Source organism: Leucopleurus acutus, assembly GCF_964270905.1.
Source record: "Leucopleurus acutus genome assembly, chromosome: 9".
Classification (NCBI taxonomy): Eukaryota; Metazoa; Chordata; class Mammalia; order Artiodactyla; family Delphinidae; genus Leucopleurus; species Leucopleurus acutus.
In genome coordinates, this window is record NC_139144.1 from 47,973,371 (window position 1) to 47,994,898 (window position 21,528).

The window sequence follows — 21,528 nt, forward strand, 5'->3', positions numbered from 1 at the left end:
CATAGGAGAATTTCAGTAAAGTTTACTTCTCTCCTTTTGTTTTGTAGCTGGCTCCTTCTCATCCTTCAGATCTCAGCTCAAAAGTTACTTCCTCAAAATTCATTTCCTAAATATAAAGTATGCCCACCCCACTACTGTTACCCCAGACTGTTATTTAAAAGCACACTGTTCGTTTCCCTTGCTTTTTACCACTTACCTCAACTTGCATGTTTTTTGAATTACTTTTCATCTTACTACACCCTTTAGAAATGCACTGCCCAGTACGGCAGCCGCTAGCCACAAGTGGTTACTGAATACTTGACATGTGGCTGGTATAAACTGAGGTGTGCTGTAAATGTACTATATACTCTGGATTACAAAGCCTGGTACAAAAAAAAAAAAAATGCAAACTATATGATTAATACATTTGTATATTGATTACATACTGAAATGGCAAAATTTCGGTTGTATTAGAGTAAGTAAAATATATTATTAGGATTGTACTTATCTGTTTCTTCTAATGTTGTAAATGTGGCTGTTAATAATATAATTACATATATGGCTTGCTTTATATTCTATTGGACAGTGGTACCCCACTGGGGCAGGGATTTTGTTTCCTTTTTTTCTTCTTTGTTACTGAATCCTCAGTTTGGGGGACAAAATAGGTACTCAATAAGTGCTGTTGAATAAATAAATGAATCCTTATTTCACCCTTCACAATTTCTATAACTCATCCTGCAGGCATATAGAATCTGGCAAGCCATGCTGAGCGTTAAAATCCATCATTGTTCTGCTGTCATTGACATGATTCTTATGAGAATTGGGTATTAGAAGAATATGTAAGACACAGGTCTAAAACAAATATACATTATATATATATATAAACATATAATTGCAAGAGACACAAAATGTACTAATATAGTGATCATAGCTGCCATTTATGGAATGATTTTGATGTGTCACACAATGTGCTAAGTGCTAAATATGCTAAGTACATATATGTGTGTATATACATATACATACTATATTTATGTCTATACATGTCTATAGTATGTATATATGTATATATACATATTACGTCATCTAATGCCACTTTCAGAGAGGCCATATAGAGTAACAAGGCTACTAGGCAGTTAGACTACCTAAGTTCAAATCCCAGTCTTGCACTAGATGGATATATAATCTTAAGCTTCTCTCATTTTCAAAAATGAAATACTTAAAATATACTCACTACTATAGAGAATAACAAAGAACACCCATGTATTCCACAACCCAGCTTTATCAAATATCAACATTTTGCCACATGTATTCTAGAATTTTTTTAAGAAGAAGCATTACAGATATAGCTAAAGGCCTCTGCCTGTGCTCCCCAATCCTATTGCCCTCCCTTCCCTCCCCAGATGTAACCATTATCATGAATTTAGTGTTTATCATTCTTTTGAAGTTTTTTATAATTTTCCCATATGCTTATATGCATAAGCCATATATTGCTTTTTTTGTATTCTTGAACTTTACATAATATATCATTCTGCAATATATTTATACTCAGCCTTAGTTATTTGTGTTTTTATATGCCTTTAATTCATTCAGTTTAATTATTTTATGATACTATATTGTATGAGAATACCTCATTTAAAATTTATGCTTTCCTCTTGATGGACATTTAAATTGCTTTCCATTTTGTGCATTTGCCAACAATGCTGCCATAAACATTCTCTGGGTTTCCTCTTTTGTAAGGATACAAGTTTCTCTCATTAGCAGGATTGGAAGATCACAGAGTATGCAAGTCTTCAATTTTGATACTGTGAAAATCCTGCCCAAATAAACAATGGGTAAAATGTTTGGACCAGATTACCCTCCTTCCAGCAACAGGTGAAAATGCTCTTTTCTCTACATCCTTGCCAGTATGAAGCGTGTAAAAATACATCTCATTGGTTCAGTTTTTATTCCTTGATAACTAACTGAACAGTTTTTGTGTGCTTAATGGACCTTGGTTTTTCTCTTTTGTAAATTCCTGTAGATACTGATTTTTTTTGTTGTTTTTGATGTTGGGTGTTCCTTTCTTATTAATTAATAGTTCTTTATATATCCGGATAATAGTCCTTTGTTATTTGGGTTGCAAATCTCTGAGGCCATGGCTTGTCTTTTTCACTTAGAGTACTTTTCAGCGTATACAATAGAAGTTTTAGATTTTGATGTGTTTCTATCCCTTTATGGTTTGGGCTTTTGGAATATTATTTAAAAACATTTCTTGACTCCAAAGTCATAATATATTCTTACGTATTTTCTTCTGAAAAATTCCTTGTTTTACTTTTTAAAATTTAGGTCTTTAATACACTTGGAATTTATTTTTGTGGATAGGGCAATGTAGGGAGTCTATTTTTTCCCCATATGGATAACCAAATATCCCAGCATCAGTTATTAAGTAGCCCATCTTTGCCACACTGATTTGTAATACCTCCTATGTCATATATCAAGTTTCTATATTTGTGAGGATCAGTGCCTGAGTTCTCTATTCTGCTCCATTTGACTATTTGTATCTCTCAGTGCTATTACCTCTCTGTCTTGATTATGATAGATTTATAATGTTTTATCATCCACAGAGAAAATACTCTCATCTTCTTCCCTGGTTATTCTTAATTCTAACACATACATTTTAGAATTGGCTTGTCAAATTTGACAAATATCCTGTTGGAGTTTTTGAAATTGCATTGAATCTTTGGATTAAATATTGAGTCTTTCAAACCACAGAGTAAACCTCTCTACTTTTTTTAGGAAAATATTTGTCATTTTATCCATAAAGATCTTCTACTTTTTTAGTTAAAAAGGTACCTTGGAGAAATTTTTGCAATTGTAAATTGTTTTTTTTCTGTACCTTCCAATTAACTATAACAGGTGTATAGGAAAAGTACTGTTTTGTTATTGTCTTGTTTTGTTTTGGTATATTGATTTTTGTATCCAGCCAGCTGATAAAATCTCTTATTTCTAATTGTTTGTAAAGGTTCTTGCTTTTCTACTCCCTGTGTACATAAGCATACTGTCTGAAAATAAAAACAGTTTAGCCTCTTCCTTTTTAGTTCTTTTTCTTATTCACTTTTTATCATTTTACACTGCTAGGGTCTCCAGTGCAACGCTTAAAGGAAGTGACTTCAGAGGAAATGCTCCTAAAATTTCACTTTTAAGTGTGACATTTGCTGTAGGTTGTTTTTTTTTTTAAAAAAAAATACTTATTTATTTATGGCCGCATTGGGTCTTCATTGCTGCGCGCAGGCTTTCTCTAGTTGCTGTGAGTGGGGGCTACTCTTCATTACCGTGTGCGGGCTTCTCACTGCAGTGGCTTCTCTTGTTGTGGAGCATGGGCTCTAGGTGAGTGGGCTTCAGTAGTTGTGGTGCGTGGGCTCAGTAGTTGCGGCTTGCGGGCTCTAGCACGCAGGCTCAGTAGTTGTGGTGCATGGGCTTAGTTGCTCCACGGCATGTGGGATCTTCCCGGACCAGGGCTCGAGCCCGTGTCCCCTGCATTGGCAGGTGGATTCTTAACTACCAGGGAAGTCCCTGAAATCTATGTTTAACATGTATGAATAGTTTGTTATTATTTATTGCTAAATAGAATTCCATTGTATGGATATACCACAATTTGTTCATCTATTCATCTGTTAATGGAAATTTTGGTTTTCTCCAGCTTTTGAATATTATAGATAAAGCTCTTATGAACATTTATGTACACATCTTTGTATACACATATGTTTTACATTTTTCTTGAGTAAATACCTAGGAGTGAAATGGCTGGGTCATACGATAAATATTTAGCTTTTCAAGAAACTGCCAAATTGGTTTCCAAAAGAGTCTGCATTCTGTCTACATTTTCACTGAATATGGAATTCTAGATTAATGGCTTTTTTTTTTTTTCCAGTACTTTCATGATGTTGGTCCACTGTCTTCTCACACTATTTCTGATGAGAAATCTGTTGTGATCTATACATTTGTTTCACTACATAATGTCTTTTCTCTAGCTACTTTTGAGATTTTTCTCTCCATCACTGGTTTTGATTATAATGCACCTTAATTCAGTTTTCTTCATATTTCTTGTGTTTGGGTTTCATTGATCTTCTTGGATCTATGAGTTACTGATTTCATAAAATTTTGAAAATATTAGGTTAGCATATCTTGAAATATTTCCCACCCTCAGCCTTCACCCAGGAAATTCCCACTTAAATTTAAATGCTTGGAGTTTTCTCACAGTTCACAGATGCTCTGCTCATTCTTATTCAGTCTCTTTTCTCTGTGTGTTTCATTTATTATTGCTATATCTTTCAGATTGCTTATCTTTTCTTCTGTGATGTCTAATCTGCTTTTAATTCTATCCAGTGTATTTTTATCTCATACTTTGCAATTTTCACCTCTAGCAGTTCAATTTATATCTTTCTATATCTTTCATATCTCTGTTAACAAGTTTTAACTTTCCTTTAGTTTCCTGAACATACGGAATGCAGTATAGTAACTGTTTTAATGTTCTTATATATGAATTCTATCACCTGTGTCATTTTCTGTGTCAAGTTTTTGCAGCTTTCTTTAATCCCTGATCATTTTTGATTAGCTACCAAACATTGTGAATTTTACCTTTTTAGGTGTTAGATATTTTTGTATTCGTATAAATATTTTTGTGCTTTGTTCTTAGATGCTTCTATACTACTTGAAAACAGTTTGAGCATTCTGGTCTTGATGTTAAGCTTTATTAGGTGGGACAAAAGCAGCACTTAGTTCCCCACTACTGAGGCATGACCCTTTTTAGAACTCTAATCTATGCCCTCAGCACTGAGAAGTTTTCTTTCTTGCCACTGGGAGCAGGCACTGTATCTCTCCTGCTGTCAGTTCTCTCTGATCCTTTAAACTGGTTGTTTTCTTGGCCTTGGGTAGTTTCTTCACTCTGTGCTGAACAGCATTCAGCTAAATACTCAAGGTGGATGCACAGCAGATCTTCATAGTTCTCACCATGGCATCCTTCCTCTCTGGTAATCTATTGTGTGAATTTTTGATACCTTGGCTTACCCAGACTCCTACCTTTGTCTCCTTAAATTAGAAAGACTTCTGATGTTTCCCTGGGTTCTCTCTCCCTGCACCATGGCCTGGGAACTTTACCCAAACAGTAAACTTGGGAAATTGTAATTTTCACCTATTTTGTTTCCCCTCTCTCAGGAATTATTATCCTTCATTACTTAGTGTCTAATGTCTTGAAAGTCATTGTTTCATATATTTTGTCTACTTTTTTAGTTGCATCAGATGGGAAATTAAATCTAGTCCCTCCTGCCCCATTTTGACGAGAACCTTAAGTTGCATCCTTTTTCTTAGGGAGACTGGTCTGTGATTTTTGTTTTCTTATCTTGTTATATGACTTTTTAAATCAAAGTTTTATTAGCCTCATAAAATAAATTGGGTAGACTTCCCTCTTTTTCTATTTTTCAGAACTATTTGTATAAGAGAGGGAATATCTCTTCTTCAGATGTTTAAAAATTTGGTAAGGTTTGACTGTAAAACTAAGTCTGTGATCTGGGAGGGAGAGGAAGTTCCAGACTTGCAATTACTGATTCAATTTATTTAATGGTTGGTTTATTTAGTTTGTTCATTCCTTCTTATGTCATTTATGTAATTTATATTTTTCTTGAATATTATCCATTTATAATGCTTCTAATATATTTGAAATTGTCACAGAAATTTTCTGTGATCAAAAAAAATGTTACTATGTATATAATTATATTCACCTTTCATTCCTAATACTGTTTTTTATGACTTTTCTTTTTTAATATTAATCATTACTGTTAGAAGTTTATTTTCTTAGTATTTTTAAGTATTACCTTTTAATTTTGTTACTCTTCTTGCTTTTTGCTTGCAAGTTTATTATTTTCTGCTGTCATCTTTATTATATCCTTCTATTTATTTTTAGGTTCACTTCACTAGTTTTTATAATTTAGCTGAAATGACTTTCAATTATTTTCAATATATTTCGCTCTTAATAAATGCAGTAAGGACACTTGTATACTGTTTTAAAGTAGCATGTGTTTTCTCTGAACATTTTAAAGGACTTGTTCTTAACCACAAATTAACTGGAAAGTGAGTAGAATTATTGAATATTAGACTTGGAAGCAACGTTTGGGTCCCAATGTTTTTATTTCATTTTTATATTAGTTTTTTTTTCAGGATTGCTGTCACAAATTACCACAAACTGTGGCTTAACATAATAGAAATTTATTGTCTCACAGTTCTGGAGGCTAGAAGTAAAAAATCAAGGTGTCTGCAGGGCCATACTTGCACCAAAACCTATAGGGAATCTTTCCTTGCCTCTCGGCCTCTGGTGGTGGCCAATCCTTGGAATTCCTTGGCCTGCAGCTATATCACTCTAATCTTGGCTTCTGTTTTCACGTGGGGTTCTCCATATGTGCCTGTCTTCACATTGTTTTCCTCTTATAAGGACACCACTCACATTGGATTAGGATCCACCCTAGTTACCTCATCTTAACTTGATTACATCTTAACTTGATTACAAAATAAGGTCCATTCACAGGTGCCAAGGGTTAAGACTTTAACATATCTTTTGGGGGAGGGGTCTGGTCACAATTTAACCCATAACAAACAACATAACCCAAAACTGAGACCCAGAGAGGTTAAGGAACTTGCCCAAGGCCAAATAGTTTAATGACAATTAATTACTATTCAGATTTCCCTGCTCATATGCTTTTCTCAGGTATTACAAGATGTGACCAATTTCGAGTATCTCAAAGGGGAGTTCCATGATAAATATGAACTTCTGGGAAATAAAAATCTTTACTCATCCACGGGCTCCCAGGACAGCCAGGAGTACTGGGAGAAAAAGGAGCTACAGGGAAGAACATTGCTTTTCATATTATTGGTGTAAAACTATTGAACCACACTGTATCTTGGTCCTGCAGAAGCTCAAATTAAACCATTCAAGACAAACTTAGTCTTTTCAAGAAAAAAAAAATCCCACAACTCTTAATTTCCTTTTTCTCTTAGTTCAGATAAAAGAGTGCCAATTCAAAGCCTGAGTAGTATCTCACACCCTCTGCCTTCTCTCTGGTATTTTGGCCATGGTATCCTCCAGTGACCTAGTCCCTTTGGGATTCCTAGAAAGCACTTTTATTTAAACTTACAGAAAAACACTTTTTTTTTTTCCCTCTGAAAGGAGTCTGTAAATGCATTCAGGAAATAAGGCTACTATAAAGATTTCCTGAAGTATTTTGAGTTGACATTTGAAATACTCATTTTTCAATATAAGTAGTGGAAAACAGCAGATGGAAAGGCTGAAGGTCTTTCTTGTTTTTTAAAAAAACAAACTACCAAATCTGAATGAAGAGCCAAAAGAAAGTGAGCTTATTGCTTTGGCAATTGGCTGGGAAATTGGACTTTTTCATGGTATTTCAGCTGCCCTGAGCTAAACTGGAGTTTGATATGAATTTATTCAAGTTGGTAAACTTCCAACTTAATTTTGAGACTAGAGTGAAGGTCTGGGCTGTACTGGAGGATTTCAGCAGAGACTACTGGCTGTAAGAAGAGACAAGGTGGGTGTGTACATACTGTCTATGGAGGGTCAGCTAAGACAGCAGTGCCATTTCCTCTAGGGAGAAGCAGGGCTTCCAGAAGCAAGAGACCCTGAAGCACCACCTGGAAAAGGACAACCTGGCCTCAAGGTATGGAATTGACAGTGGTAGGGGAAGGGAAGCAGACTGCCTGAGTTCTGGTCCTGATACTAAGGAGCCATCTTAGGAGAAATTTGATGTTATTCTTGTTATGTCAAAGGTGTTTACTTCTGGCTTAAAATTATGGATACCAGCTTTTGAACTTTTGTAAGACAGCAAGTATGTATTATTCATTTTCATTTTCCTACCATCTGTCATTAAGTCCCAGCTTAGAGGAAGAGTTCAACACATTTTCTTAATAAACAGCCAAATTGACATTTAAAAAACACATAGGAAGGGAAAAGAAGACTTGAGATACATCAGTGAGACGTCAAAGTCCATAAATTTTTTTTCAAATATGTATATAATCTCACAGAGTAATAAGAAATATAACCTTATTAAGTGGTACTTTCACAACATGGAATATATTTATTTTATACATTGTAGAAGTGCTAGTTGAATAACATCTTTATATGTCAAGATAAGAATATCCAAATTCATCAATAAGACCATTAGTGACATTATCTATAGCCTCTAAGGTGTCAGATGTTCCTGCATTTCTTATGTGCGGTCATCAATGACCATATAAAGATTCTGAAGAATTATATATGAGTAAAGTAAAAATAAAATCCATATACTTATTAGTGTTCTGTTTATAATTCCATTAAAATAGTAATTGATAGCTTAGATGTCTATGCCTTGAGAAAATATTGGCTAAAATTGAGTTGTTAACCTTAAATGTGAAAAGCTGAAATATATTTGTAGAATTTCAAACATTTTAAATAATTGACTAACCAGACTCTGAGATCTATTTTTGGTGGGGTGGGAAGCAGGGAGTAAAAACATGAACAGAGAATCCCTTTTCAACATGATGCAAAAAATACTTTTAGAAATGATGCCTATTAACATTCATGAGAACTAACATTTTCTTGAATATACTTCTGGAAAACAGACCCTTGGAGTTATAACTGAAGCTGTGGGAATGAATGATAGCTCTGAGAAAGGGAGCTAAGGTTTGAATCCCACATTTTACAGTGGCTGGAGCAAGAATATTCACAACAGCATAAAGATAGGCAGAATGCACAGTAGTACCATGTTAGAGAAACCAAGGAGAAAGGCTTTCAAGAGGAAAGCAATGGGTGGTGTCAAATAGACCAGCAGAGCAAGGAGAATATGCACTGTCTGGATTTGTGGCTTTAAGGTGATTCGGGGCTTACGGAAGGCTATTGGAGAAGAGCGGTAGGAATATGTTACATATCCAAGGTATGTTATGGTTCAGTGTTGGCACTTTGTAATAATAGTTGGATTCTTACTGTTGGCTTCTGGGATGATTTGGTAGTTAATAGGAGAAAATAAATAGTTGCGGGTAGATTTCATTTCTGTTGGCATTAATAATGAAACAATAAGTTATATTCAATATTTGGACATTCAACAGGTTTTTTTTAAATTACCTGTGTCACCACTCTCGATTAGTATGCATATTAGGGAGTTCTTTGCACGCCTGTGGATTCTACAGGTCACCTTTTCTTCTTAGTGAAGTGTCTGCATTGCCGATGACCTTGGTATAGTCCAGTGGTTCTCAAGGTGCAGTCCCTGGAACCGCAGCACCTTATGCTGCTGTCAGAAATGTAAATTATTGGACCCCAATCCAGACCTATTAAATCAGAAACTCTGGATGTGGGCCCAGCAATCTCCAGGTGATTCTGATGCATGCTTAGGTTTGAAAACTGGAAAACTGTGGTATAGTCATTTATGTCATATATATTGAATGGCCTCGGCTACAAACCCCGAGGAGTTCTTTTGCTGAGCTAGGCACAAACTTAGGTATGGTGCCTTGCAGTTGAACCCTAGTGTAAGGATAGTTCTGGAATCCTCTGAGGCTTCTGGCTGAAGGTAATACAATTCTTTGGGGGTAGCATTTGTGTACACAACCCTGCTGGGGAACACTAGGCAATTTCTAGCTCTGCACCAGGTTAATGCTCACTCATCTTTCTACCAGTTGAATTATTGGCCTCCTTTGGGAGAAAGAACTAGACTCTCCACTGAGGAAGAAACAAGGCTGGATTTTTAAAATGTCTTATTTTATGTTTTAAAACTGAAATAGGACAGAAGCTGAAAAACAGCATGACAAATCATTTCTTTTCTGAAACTGACTGTCTGAAAATCATCTGTTAATAGACCAAGGGGGCAAAAAAACTGTAAAGTCAAATCGAAGGCCCCAAAGGAAGATACTGAACATAGAGTTTAGAAAATACTAAATCATACTGCATAAATGAAGACTGAACAATTCTGAAGTCATCCAATCTCCTCAGGAACATCGACAAACCCTGTGCAGCTGAGCTGGGCTTGGGGAACATCACTTTAAAGTAGGTATTCATTGAGAATCTGGCCATGATATAACATTAAGGAGGGTCTGTTCATAGAACAACTATATTTTTATTATAATTTGTGTCAGGGTGATGGAGGAAAGAAAGGGAGCAAAGGAAATCAAGGACAGAGGGGATTTCCGGGGCCCGAAGGACCGAAGGTATGTTTCTTATATTCTCATTTATGCTTTGGGGAGATTGTAATTGTGCCTGGTTTTAATGGAATATTAGATTTCCACTGTTTTCCTCTCAACAAATACAAAACAAAAGACCCCAAATGCAAAAGGCTTTAGAAACCACACTATATCAGACCATAATAGAATGGAATAAAGAGATTGCATAAAACATGTGATCTTCATTGAAATATTTATTCTGCTAGGAGAGAATCTGTGTGTCAGTCCTCTCTAGAAACAGCAAAATATTCAGTAGTTGGGATAAAGTTAGGACCATAGAAGGTATCAATTCTCTATCATCTTGTTTTGCGGAATAAGAACAAAAAAGTCCCAGACTGAGGGCTTCCCTGGTGGTGCAGTGGTTGAGAATCCGCCTGCCGATGCAGGGGACACGGGTTCGTGCCCCGGTCCGGGAAGATCCCACATGCTGCGTAGCGGCTGGGCCCGTGGGCCATGGCCGCTGGGCCTGCACGTCAGGAGCCTGTGCTCCATAATGGGAGAGGCCACAGCAGCGAGAGGCCCACGTACCGCAAAACAAACAAACAAACAAACAAACAAAAAAAGTCCCAGACTGAGTGGCAATGCAGTAAAGGATGAAGAGCAGTGCTTCAGAAGGCAGGAGAGTGGGGTTCTCATCCTGCCCCAGCCCGGAACTTTTGGGGGCCAGTCAACTTCAATCGTAGAAGGAAAAGAGTAATAGTGTCTATTTCACAGGGTTGCTGTGCAGACCTAAAAGAGTGAATAAAGATCTCAGCATGGTTCCTGGCACATTGTAAGTGTTCAATACATGGAGTTATTCAGACAGGAAAAAATCAATATGTGAAATGGAAAGTAGGGCATATATGTCCTGATAAGCTGCCCGAGACAGGGTGCTGAGGAAGAAGTAAGGAAACTGTGAAGCAAGAAATTAGATACGTGTCCTGACTAAGCAGGAGAGAATATTGAGGTCATCTGGATGTGTTCAGGGGTCTAGGAAGATGCTAATTGTAAGAAAGAAACAGGGAGTCTGTTCAAGGACCAGACTATTAAAGAACAACTTAAAAAAAAATGGGTACCAGCAAGATAAGAGCAGGTACAAAAAAAAAAGGCATTCCCTAAAGACCAGTAATTCTTAAACTTCCGTGTCATCAGTATTGCCTGGGAGCTTGTTACAAACCCCTATTTCTTGTTGCCATGCCTAGCGATCTGGATTTAGTATGTGGGTGGGTCCCAAGAATCTGCATTTCCTAAATAAGTGTCTTCTGCCACAGGTAGTTCAAGGAGCACATGATGAGAAAAGCCATTATACAGGAAATGTGTTGGATTAGTATTAACAACAGTGATTACTCTATGTCTTAGTTACGCTGACTCAACGTGAATATTTTTCTGTATTTTGAAAGAAAGTTTTTTCTGATAAAGGATTGCCATATTTCAAAACATACACCTAAATAAGGGTCTTTAAAAGAATTGCATACTTTCTATGTATACAGTTTTGTATTTAAAAGTAATTGGCTTCTCTTAAAAAAAGAAGAATAGATTAAATCTAGAAGCATAATTTTGCTTCATCTGGTTTTAGTGAATATTTTAACAGGTTAATGTTTTATCCCTTTGCCATGGGATTGAATAGGGTGGCTATCTGTTGCCAGAACCCTGGCCATGTCCTGTGCCATTGCCATACAGGTTTGGAATTAAAGACTGGCACATACAGGCCTCGGCATCACTTGGCCCCAGCGGCCAGTGTGCTCAGCCTCTTGGTTGTATAATGGAATCAGCACAGTGGGAGGCCTCAGCTGTGAAGATGGAGGTGGCTCAGGGCAGGAGTCATCACCAGTGAGTCTGATTGATAGAGTCCCTCCTGGAGGAAGCAGGAGGACCAAATAGTCAATTCTGTAAGGCAGGAGGAGGCCAATTTTTTGGTAAAGGTACAGTGAGCAAATATTTTAGGCTTTTTGGGCCAAGAAGCAAAATTGAGGGTATTACGTGGGCACCTATTTAACAATCATTCAAAAATGTGAAAACCATTTTTAAATGATTGTTATATAGGTGCTGTACAGTAGAAATTAACGCAATATTATAAATCAAACATACTTCAATAAAATAAGTTTAAAAAAAAGGCCAATTGCTTTGCACAATGTTCTAAAGTGCAGTAGTGGTACTTAGAATCACTAGAGGTGCCTCATAAATATTCATATTCCTGGGCCCAGCCCCTAGACCTACTGAAATAAAATCTCCAGGGCTGAAATCCTGGACCCTATATTTTACCAGATTTCTCTAATGATTTCTCTGTTCCCTAAAATCTGAAAATCACTGATCTAGAACCAGGTAGGACAGAGACATTGCTTGTTGTTCCAGATTGAGTCTTTATTGAGACTCATACTGAGACAAAAAAAAAAAAAAAGAGAGAGAAATGTTTTAATTTGCCTGTTCAAAATTTCATTTTTTTAAACCATAAACTCTCTACTTTTAATAAGGGACGTGAGATACCACACAATGGAAGACTGATATACTGTGGACCATAAAATAAAATAACAAACGAAAAAGTTATAAACTAGAAGGAACATTATTTACCTACCAAGTGTACTCAAAAACTTACACTAAAGGTATTTCTTATAATGGAACAAATATTTCCCTCTGAGCTTCCTGGCATACAAATACAAAAGTGAATCACCACGAATTACATGATTTTTATTAGCTAATAAAAGGATGCACAAGAGAGAGAAATTTCCTATTACTCAGGAATTAACTGAATACATTTATTAAAGGGAGTGAAATTTTAACCATCAATAACTTTAGTAGTGGTTTAACAAAGATGTTCAAATATTTTCACATTGGTCTGTGAAACAGGTCACAATACTTCAAAATGCTAGAAATACATTTTTATATTTTTTAATATAATTCCTGTATATGGTTTCCTTGTTTGACATGTAATGAGTAGTTTGCTCTTTTTTTAGGGTGATCCAGGGATTATGAGCCCTTTTGGGATGCCTGGAACATCAATTCCTGGACCACCCGGGCCAAAGGTATGCATTCTCGGGAATAGTTTTTTTCTTTTACTTGGGTCTTTGGCAGTTGGAGTGGGGAAAAGATTCATGAAACCAGTGACCTAGAATTTCAGTTTTGGAAGAAACCAAAGATATCATATAGCTCAACCCTGATATTTCACAATTAAGCAGATGAAAGGCCAGCAGCAAATTTAAGATTAGAAACCAGATTTCTTGCTCCTGGTCTTGAACTTGTCACTTTACCTTGAACTACCTCCCTTAAATACCTAGACCCTAAAGCATGTAAGAATTTATTGCATTGGTTCAGAATAATCTGCTAATCAGAAAGTCTGGCAGAAAAGAAATCCACTCAGATGTAAGAGCATTCCTGGACATTTTCACAGTCTAAATATTTGAGTCTAGAGAGCCACCTATTATTTCAGTGGCCTTTCTCTGAACAGTTTAGTAGTCTTTCCTGACAGTTTTTATTTGCTTAAGATTTGAAACTCCCCTCAAATACATTAGAAGATGTACTCTCTCAGGATCTGATTCTAATAGATTAAGCCCTTTATAATTGGCCAATGGCTTTTTTGCTCTGTGCCATTATGGTTTCTCATAAAATCTAAAGCCTGAAACTGTGAACATTATTTGAAATGTACAGGGAGACAGAGGAGGACCTGGGTTTCCTGGATTTAAAGGAGAACCTGGAATTGCTATTCGAGCACCAAAGGTATCCTTTATTCATGTTCTTTCGTTTTGTTTTGTTTTTTTCCTGTATGTGAGAGAAGTGAAAGTGGATTTAATGCATCATAAGTTGATGATTGTGATTGTTCCACTTGAAGTCTCTACGTTGATGAACTGAAATGTAAGAACACACTATTCCCTTTTTAAAAAATCAAGCTAGCAGATCATTTATTTTTCATAAATGTGGGGGAGGATAGCTCCTCTGGTAAAATGTTTGCTGACTAAACAATTGATTGAAAATGCTTTTTGTAATATCTTTGATATGAGATTATATGGCCTCTAGCCTCCTTCATTTACTATTAATGGCCAATGTATCTCTTCTATAAAACATTGTCCAAAAAGTTCATGTTTGGAAACTTTACTGAATCAGATTTCCCTGCTTTATTGTCCATCATTCAGAGTTATTTCAAATGAAAATGCAAATAATTATAGGAGAAGACAGCTTTTAGTAATCAACACATTTTTCCATGGCAACAAAGTACCATTTCCCTCCTCACATAAAACCCAGCATCAAGCAAAATTCTACATTCCAAATGTCAACAAGCACATCTCTGTTTATGAGAACAGGCTTTAGGGCTCCATAATCAGCACTTATTAAATTAGTAGCATGTTGTTATGTAGCTTTGAAGCTGGCTTTAGTTTATCAGATTGTCTCTTCTAGATGAAAGGGTTCAAGTACTAACGTCAGTGATTTTCAAACTTCAAAAAAGAAAACTTAGAACCATCTTTGAAATATAATGCAAAACCTATTATATACTGACATAAGTTGGAGTGGTTCTTTTTGAAGGCTGAGGTAAGATCCTGACCTCTGCTGCTCTTAATCACTTTAAGAGTCCTCCTTCCTAGAGTGATAATCTTCTGGCTTATTTGAGACAGAAGAGGTTTCCGGGATGTGGCATTTTCAAGCTAAAACAGAGAATGTCCTGGGCAAACCAGAACAAGATGGTCATCCTACTGCCCAGACTCTGAGGCACACAGGAACCCAAGATATGTAAAAATTCTATGGAAAACCAAGTTACGCATGACTCAAGAAAAAATTCCAAATTTCCTAATGCTAAAACTACAGATATGACCTCAATCAAGAACATTTGGGTGACATTTTTCATATTGTTTGATAACTTCCTGAATCTGTGTATTCCTAGGTCCGTGATTTAAAGTTACTTCTCTCTACTTATACTATTCTTTACGATAGAAATAAAATCTAATTAAATGTGCAGCCAGGGTTTAAAAGCTCCACCTGTTTTCTACTGATCATTATTAGGCATCATTGGTGATAGTATTTAAAGTTATTTGTCTCTTCAATCAATTTTCTAATCCCTTGGCCTCTAATGATACTCTTTCTGCCATTCTTCCCTAATGCATTGGTTTTTAAGCTCTTGGAGGGTTAAATGTGTGATAAAAGTTTTGGCACGTTAAATTCAGTTTTGTCTATCACTTCAGAGACCTCCCAGGTTGTTTTGAAAGCCCATTTCAAAACACCTGATTGCGATTTCTACCCTAATTTCTGTTGAATGAGACAGACACTTGTGAATCACTCTGCAAGACATTTTCTTGAATCCAGTGCAGAACGACCAAGTGGCAAAATTCCATCCACAGAAATACTGCGAGGCATCCAAAATAAAGATCTAAGCAAGAACACTGCCCTTTCCCCACCCCCATTAGCATCAGAAGTAACAAGCTAACTGAAATTTTTGTAGGAGAGAGGACAAAGATCCCCAGGAAAAAAAATGTTCAAAAACTATGAATGTTTCAATGGCTTTCCCCCGACTCTGGGTGCCAGAGGATAAACAGTAACAGCTGCTGATAATGTGTTATAGGCTTGGAACTTAGAAATGAAAACTGAAAGTGAATTTTGTTACCAATTTTTTTCCTTTCAACTTAACCAGGGAGCAGTTACTGCTTTGTTTTGTTGCTGGCCTGCTCCTTATGTAAGCATGCAGAGAAATGGGCATCTTATTTTAGGACCTGTCCCATAGAAAATGTTTAGCATTTTAACCTTGAACATAATTGGAAGAGGATAATAAATTGCTTCTGAGAAGCGACCGGTTCCTTAGTGGGGAATACAGCAAAATTCACCTCTCCAGAATAATTTGTTTTTTCTCTGTCATACAACTTTAAGAGATCACCTTGGGTTTTTGTTGATGATAAATAGTACCTTAAGTGTTTATAAGTGGCCACAGGTTTTCTGAAGATCATTCTTAAGAACGTTAACCACATAAAGCCAGTCTCTTTGTTTTAGTAGGAAATAACAGCTATTGCATTCATGATTTTCAAAATCAATTTAACTTTCTTATTGCTTAAATGGACTGAAGAATTTTTTTTCCCTATCATTCATTCATAGGAGTAGAATTAGGGGCAGTTTTGGGGAGTTAGATTTTGGGCAACACTTTGGCTTGGAATAATGGCAGTTTGATTTCAGTGTTTGCTTGCATATAAAACAAATATTAAGAATCCTGATACTTCTTCCAATCTTGGAAAACAAAGGTCTGTTAGTAGAGTTTCCTCCTAATGTGGAAAAACATAAATATTTAAAAACATGAACAGCGCTTTATCAAAATAATTGACGAGAGTTGTAAGAGTTATTGTAAGAGTTGTAAGAGTTATCATAGCAACAGAACGGAATGTGGTATAAACAGAAATGTTTTAAATATAAGTGTAGTAGACTTACAATTAATAACTCTTTTCTGGTAAGAGTCTTCCTCTTTTTCTCCATTTTAATTTAGCCAGAAATTTCTCCGAGTTCTATTTGTACAGAGAACTCTAATGTTCAAAAGGCAACAATTCTCCTTCCCTATCCTCTATATAGGAGGTCAGTAGTTGCTACTAAAAGTTTTAGATGCCCAAGGTCATCACGGTAAAGCAGTATTTATAACTTTTTCCTAGGTCTCAGGATATGAACCGCAAACTCTATGTCCTATTCTTTTGTAAAGTGTTTTTTAAAAATTAATCTGTTTTTAATTTTTATTTGAGCTTATTTATTCCTCACCTAATTTGGGCACCATTGAGGAAGATAATAGATGTAACATAATAATAGGTAACCTACAGTATCTTATTTTATACTTAAACTTTTACTACATATTCCCCTCTATTCTTCTCACATGATGCTTACTAAATTTTCTCATTTTATACTTCCTGATTTATGATGTGTTAAAAATTGGTAATTTTTAAAATTAAAATGTCAGCAACTAGCCCTTTTCTAATGCCCATGAAGTGTGTTTCCTATAGAGGACCTTGTAATGGTTCATATATACTTCCTACACTCATTCCATGGGTAAGACTTATGAGGAGATAAGGAGTTGCCGTATTTCCTTCTAAAATTTTTCAAACCGTTCCTTTGCACTTATCAAATCCACCTCTGGCATGTTGAGTTGGTTTTGTGCTTAAGTTTTGCCAGGTGTTTCATAGTTTAGTCTTATGGTATCTCCTGGTGCTGGAATTTACCCAGGGTGCCCAAGGCCCTCGGGGACCAGTGGGCGCTCCAGGACTCAAAGGTGACAGCTATCCTGGTGTGGCTGTAAGTGTGGACATTGCTTTTATTTCCTTCCTTCCTCTCTCCCTCTTTTCCACCTTTCCTCCTTCCTCCCTTCCCTTTCCTTTCCTTCCTTTCATCCCTCCCCCTCTCCTTTCCTCCCTCTCTCTCTCCCTTCCTCCCTTTTCTTTTCTTTTTTCTTTCTCCCTCCTTCCTTTCCTCCCTTCCTCCCTTTTCTTTTCTTTTTTCTTTCTCCCTCCTTCCTTTCCTCCCTTCCTTCCTTCCTTCCTTCCTGAACACTGCACACAACAAGGTTGCTCCAAGGTTACTCCCTCTCTCCCTTATTATGTCATCTCAGGGCCCTCGAGGATTACCAGGACCCCCTGGATCAAGGGTTTTACATAGAGCAGGAAACACTGGAGCAAAGGTAAGACTTTAAAGTAGGTAACAGTAGCTTTTAAAAATGTACCTTTAGTTTGGTAAAGGTGAAAATCTTTATCAGACATGATAGAAGACGAGAAGCATCTACAGAATTGATCAAGTTATTTTTCCTCAACTATGGACTTCCTGGACCTTGTACTCACTTGAACATGTAGATTAACTTTATGGTTTTTGGTAGCAACCCTCACATTCCTTTGCTGCCTTGTCTTCCTGCACCAAGAACAGACTTTGGTTCAGATCCCTCCCCTCTCTGGCCATGCCCCTGCCTAAGTGCTCTCATTCAATACCATGGCTTTAACCACTATCTGCACACTGATGGCCTCCAAGTTTCTATCTTCCCTCCCCTAAGCCCTGCTTTCACACGTCTAGTTTCTTACCATACATCTCCTCTTAGATTTCTCACAGACAACTCTAACCTAACATCCAAAATAAAGCCTTTGATTTTCACTCCATAAGCCTGGAAATGGTGCTACCAAGCACCCTTTGCTCATGCCACGATACCTGAGTCATTCTTGGTCCTTCATTTCCCTCTCTTCCCTCCCCGTGTAGGCCTATGGTAAACCCCGTCAGTTCTACCTTCAAAATATATCTTGCTTCTGGCTGCTTCCATCAGGCAGCCCACCATTAGCTCTCACCTGGGCTATTCAAACCTCTTCACTGGTCTTCCCTCTTCCACCTCTGCCCTTCTATTACCTAGCAGGCAAATTGATCTTTTAAAACCATAAATCAGATCACATCCCTTTCCTTCTCAAAAAAGCTCTCTAATGGCTTCTCTTTGTACAGAGAACAAACTCCAAGCACTTTCCGTGGCCTCCGGGGCCCTTCACAACTTGGCTGCCACTCCCGCCCCTTGCTCCCTTGCTGCCCACCTCTAGCCACACTGGCCTGCCCTCCTTCAGCTCATTCCTGCTTCCAGACCTCGGCTTTGTCAGGAGAGCTCCTTCTTCAGGTCTCAAATCTTGCCTCCCTGTCCGCCATACAAAAGGCAATCCTCTCTCCCCACCCCCATCACTGTCACGTCCCCCAGTATGTTTCTTCCATAGCACGCAGCATTTCTGAAATCATCTTGCTTATCTACTGCTCTGCATACTTCACAAGAGTATAAATTTTCCTGCAGGCCGGCTCTTTGTCGTACTGAATTCTTGGTACCAGAACTAGATGTGCTACCCAGTAGGAACTCTATAACATGTTGAATGAATGGAAAATGAATAATCAGTGTTACCCTACAGAGTGAAATTCTCCTTAGAAATATACCTACTCACTTAGTTTTTCAAATGCTTCCAGGTCATTAGAGAAAGAGGTTGTAAGTGCCTGATGTCAACTTTTTGTCTTGAGTTTTTGGCCTCTGCCCCAGCACTTGGGAGTGTTGACACCTTGATACTGCTTCTGTACAGTGCGGCAAGTACCCTTTTGGCCTCTCCCAGGTAGAATGAAAGACTGGAGACCCATCGCACTCAATTCATCTCTAAAGGAGATCTTGATTCCTGCCCATCTCTGCATGTCAGGGTAATCAGGAAGGTCAGGGAGACGTGTCTAAAAGTGCTGAGTAGGCTGTGCTGAGGACAGACACCCTAGGAGCTTTTGTCAAGGTTCTGGCTTGTCTGACTCAGGACAGAATCTGATCCTCATTTGAATTTGGGGATTGAAATATTCTTTTATCTTTAAGGCAAAGTGTCTGTCAAAATGTTAAAATTTAAAAATAGAAAGAGGAACTTCACTATGTAAACCGCATTACTTTCTGTTGAGCAAAACACTGGTAAAAACTTTTGTTTTTACACTAAACATTCCTTTAGTTATGGAACTAGAAGCTTATTCCTGTTCAAAAGAAGGCCTGTGTTAAATATACTGGAATGCATTTGTATTCCAATGGAAGCATGCAACCATTTACATTTCCACGGAGTAGATTATTATAAATATTTTATATAAGTATACATTGTATTATATTAAATTATACCATTGCATTACTGCTTTACATTTAGCAGTAATAATAAAGATGGGCACTTAAGCACAGAGAGTGAGCACTTAAAAATTTGACTCTTGTGCATGTTGCACCATGTCAGGTTATTTAACATGCAGACTAAACATTTACTAAATGAGTTCGTTTATCATTTCCCTCTAAAAGTCCCTTGTATTTTTTTCATACACATTTTAAGGGGAAAAATCACAGGAAAAAAAAATGTTCTTTCAAAATTTTATCCTGCCTATTTTCTATTGTTGTTAACAGTCAGCATGTTGCCAGAAGATGTCTTAAGTGAAACTCATATTCCCTCTGCTAACTCACACAGGAGGCTGAGTGGAAGCAGTAGCCTCCAGCTCACGTCTACTGAGGGGAGATGGGAACACAAGCGAGGACCTGCCTCCATCCCGCTGCCTTCTCCTCCTCTCTGTCGCCCCTTCCTGTGGATGCTGGGAAAATGCATTACCCTGGCCCTCTCTAGCCCTGGAAGGAGATGTCAAGAGTGCAAGCTAGTCTTAGAATCAAAGAACCTGTGGATCATAAACTTGAAAATAAAGGAAATTCCAAAAGCAAACACCAGCTTTTAATAACTTTCAAAATCACCTCTCTTCTTTTATAGAAGGCTTAGAGACTTTATGGACCCTTTTTCATTTTTTTTTTTTCCTGAAGAAAACTTTTGGACACACATACAAGCACACACAGCCCCACAGAAGCTGGTAAAGAAAGGGAAATATTTGGAAAAGTCTAATTCCACTTAACTTTGTCCTTTTGGTTTGGTAAAGTGGAGGTGAGACTCTCAAAAAACCTAAGGTTGCCAATGGTAGCAAAAGCACAGGACTCAAATGTGTGCAAAATTCCCCTTCTTCCATTTTTTCTTAAAATGGCAGAGAAATTGTAAGTGCATGGAAATGTGTGGGTTTGGTGCATGCACACACACGTGTGTGTAATTGTATAGACATATATCAGACATGTTTCTTATTTAAATTCTGTGTTGTCACCTTAAAATATTGGCCTTAGGGCATTAACTTACAAAACAAATGTGTTTTGAAATGAGGAAACCGTTAAGGTTGACGATTAATTTATGGTGGGTTTTGCGATATTTAGTTAAGGTCACATGTGTTTAGCATTTGACACAGACATTAGAATCAAAGCTTCTATGTTTCAAAACATATAAAAAAAGTCCCTGACATCTTGCACCCTTGTGGCACTCCATGGCTTTTTTCCAAGTGGAAGAATTCCATGATGACATCAGTGGTTACAGTACTTCTCTATACACTTCCCTTGAATGAATGTAATCCAAATTTTGACAAGGGCTTCTGAGAGATTTCTAAAATTCTTGTAAAAATTACAATTTCCAAGGAGATAGTAGATACAGTTTTAAAATCTTTTTTTTTTTTTTTTTTTTTTTTAGTTTTTTGGCCGCACCCCAGGGCATGCGGGATCTTAGTTCCCTGACCAGGGATGCAACCCATGCCCCCTGCAGGGGAAGCGTGGAGTCTTAACCACTGGACCACCAGGGAAGTCCCTAAAATCTACTTTGGAAACATGCCAGAAAGAGGAACTGACAATTCAGGGTTTTTTTGCTAAGTTGGAAGTGCTCATCCAGTTCCCTGAACCCTAGACCCAAATCGTCTGCACGACGATGGGGAGGGCAAGCTCAAAGATTCTACCTAACACTGCTGCCATTTCTCTACTGGGCCCAGAAAGACTAGAAGGATGCTTTGTGATTTGGGGACCATCATTATATAAAT

The 21,528-nt window shown here is 37.3% G+C and overlaps 2 protein-coding genes across 7 annotated transcripts in view; one reads left to right on the forward strand and one right to left on the reverse strand.

Moving 5' to 3' along the window:
* MIOS (meiosis regulator for oocyte development) overlaps window positions 1-21,528 on the reverse strand; it is a 238,446-nt gene that overhangs the window by 123,300 nt on the left and 93,618 nt on the right. The gene's annotated exons all lie outside the window — the stretch shown is intronic.
* The window catches only part of COL28A1 (collagen type XXVIII alpha 1 chain), a 159,537-nt gene that overhangs the window by 64,401 nt on the left and 73,608 nt on the right, over window positions 1-21,528 (forward strand). The window contains 5 exon segments of the mRNA XM_082846829.1: window positions 10,065-10,194; window positions 13,137-13,205; window positions 13,828-13,896; window positions 17,356-17,424; window positions 17,738-17,806. Of these exon segments, the coding sequence (XP_082702955.1) occupies window positions 10,065-10,194; window positions 13,137-13,205; window positions 13,828-13,896; window positions 17,356-17,424; window positions 17,738-17,806 (406 nt within the window).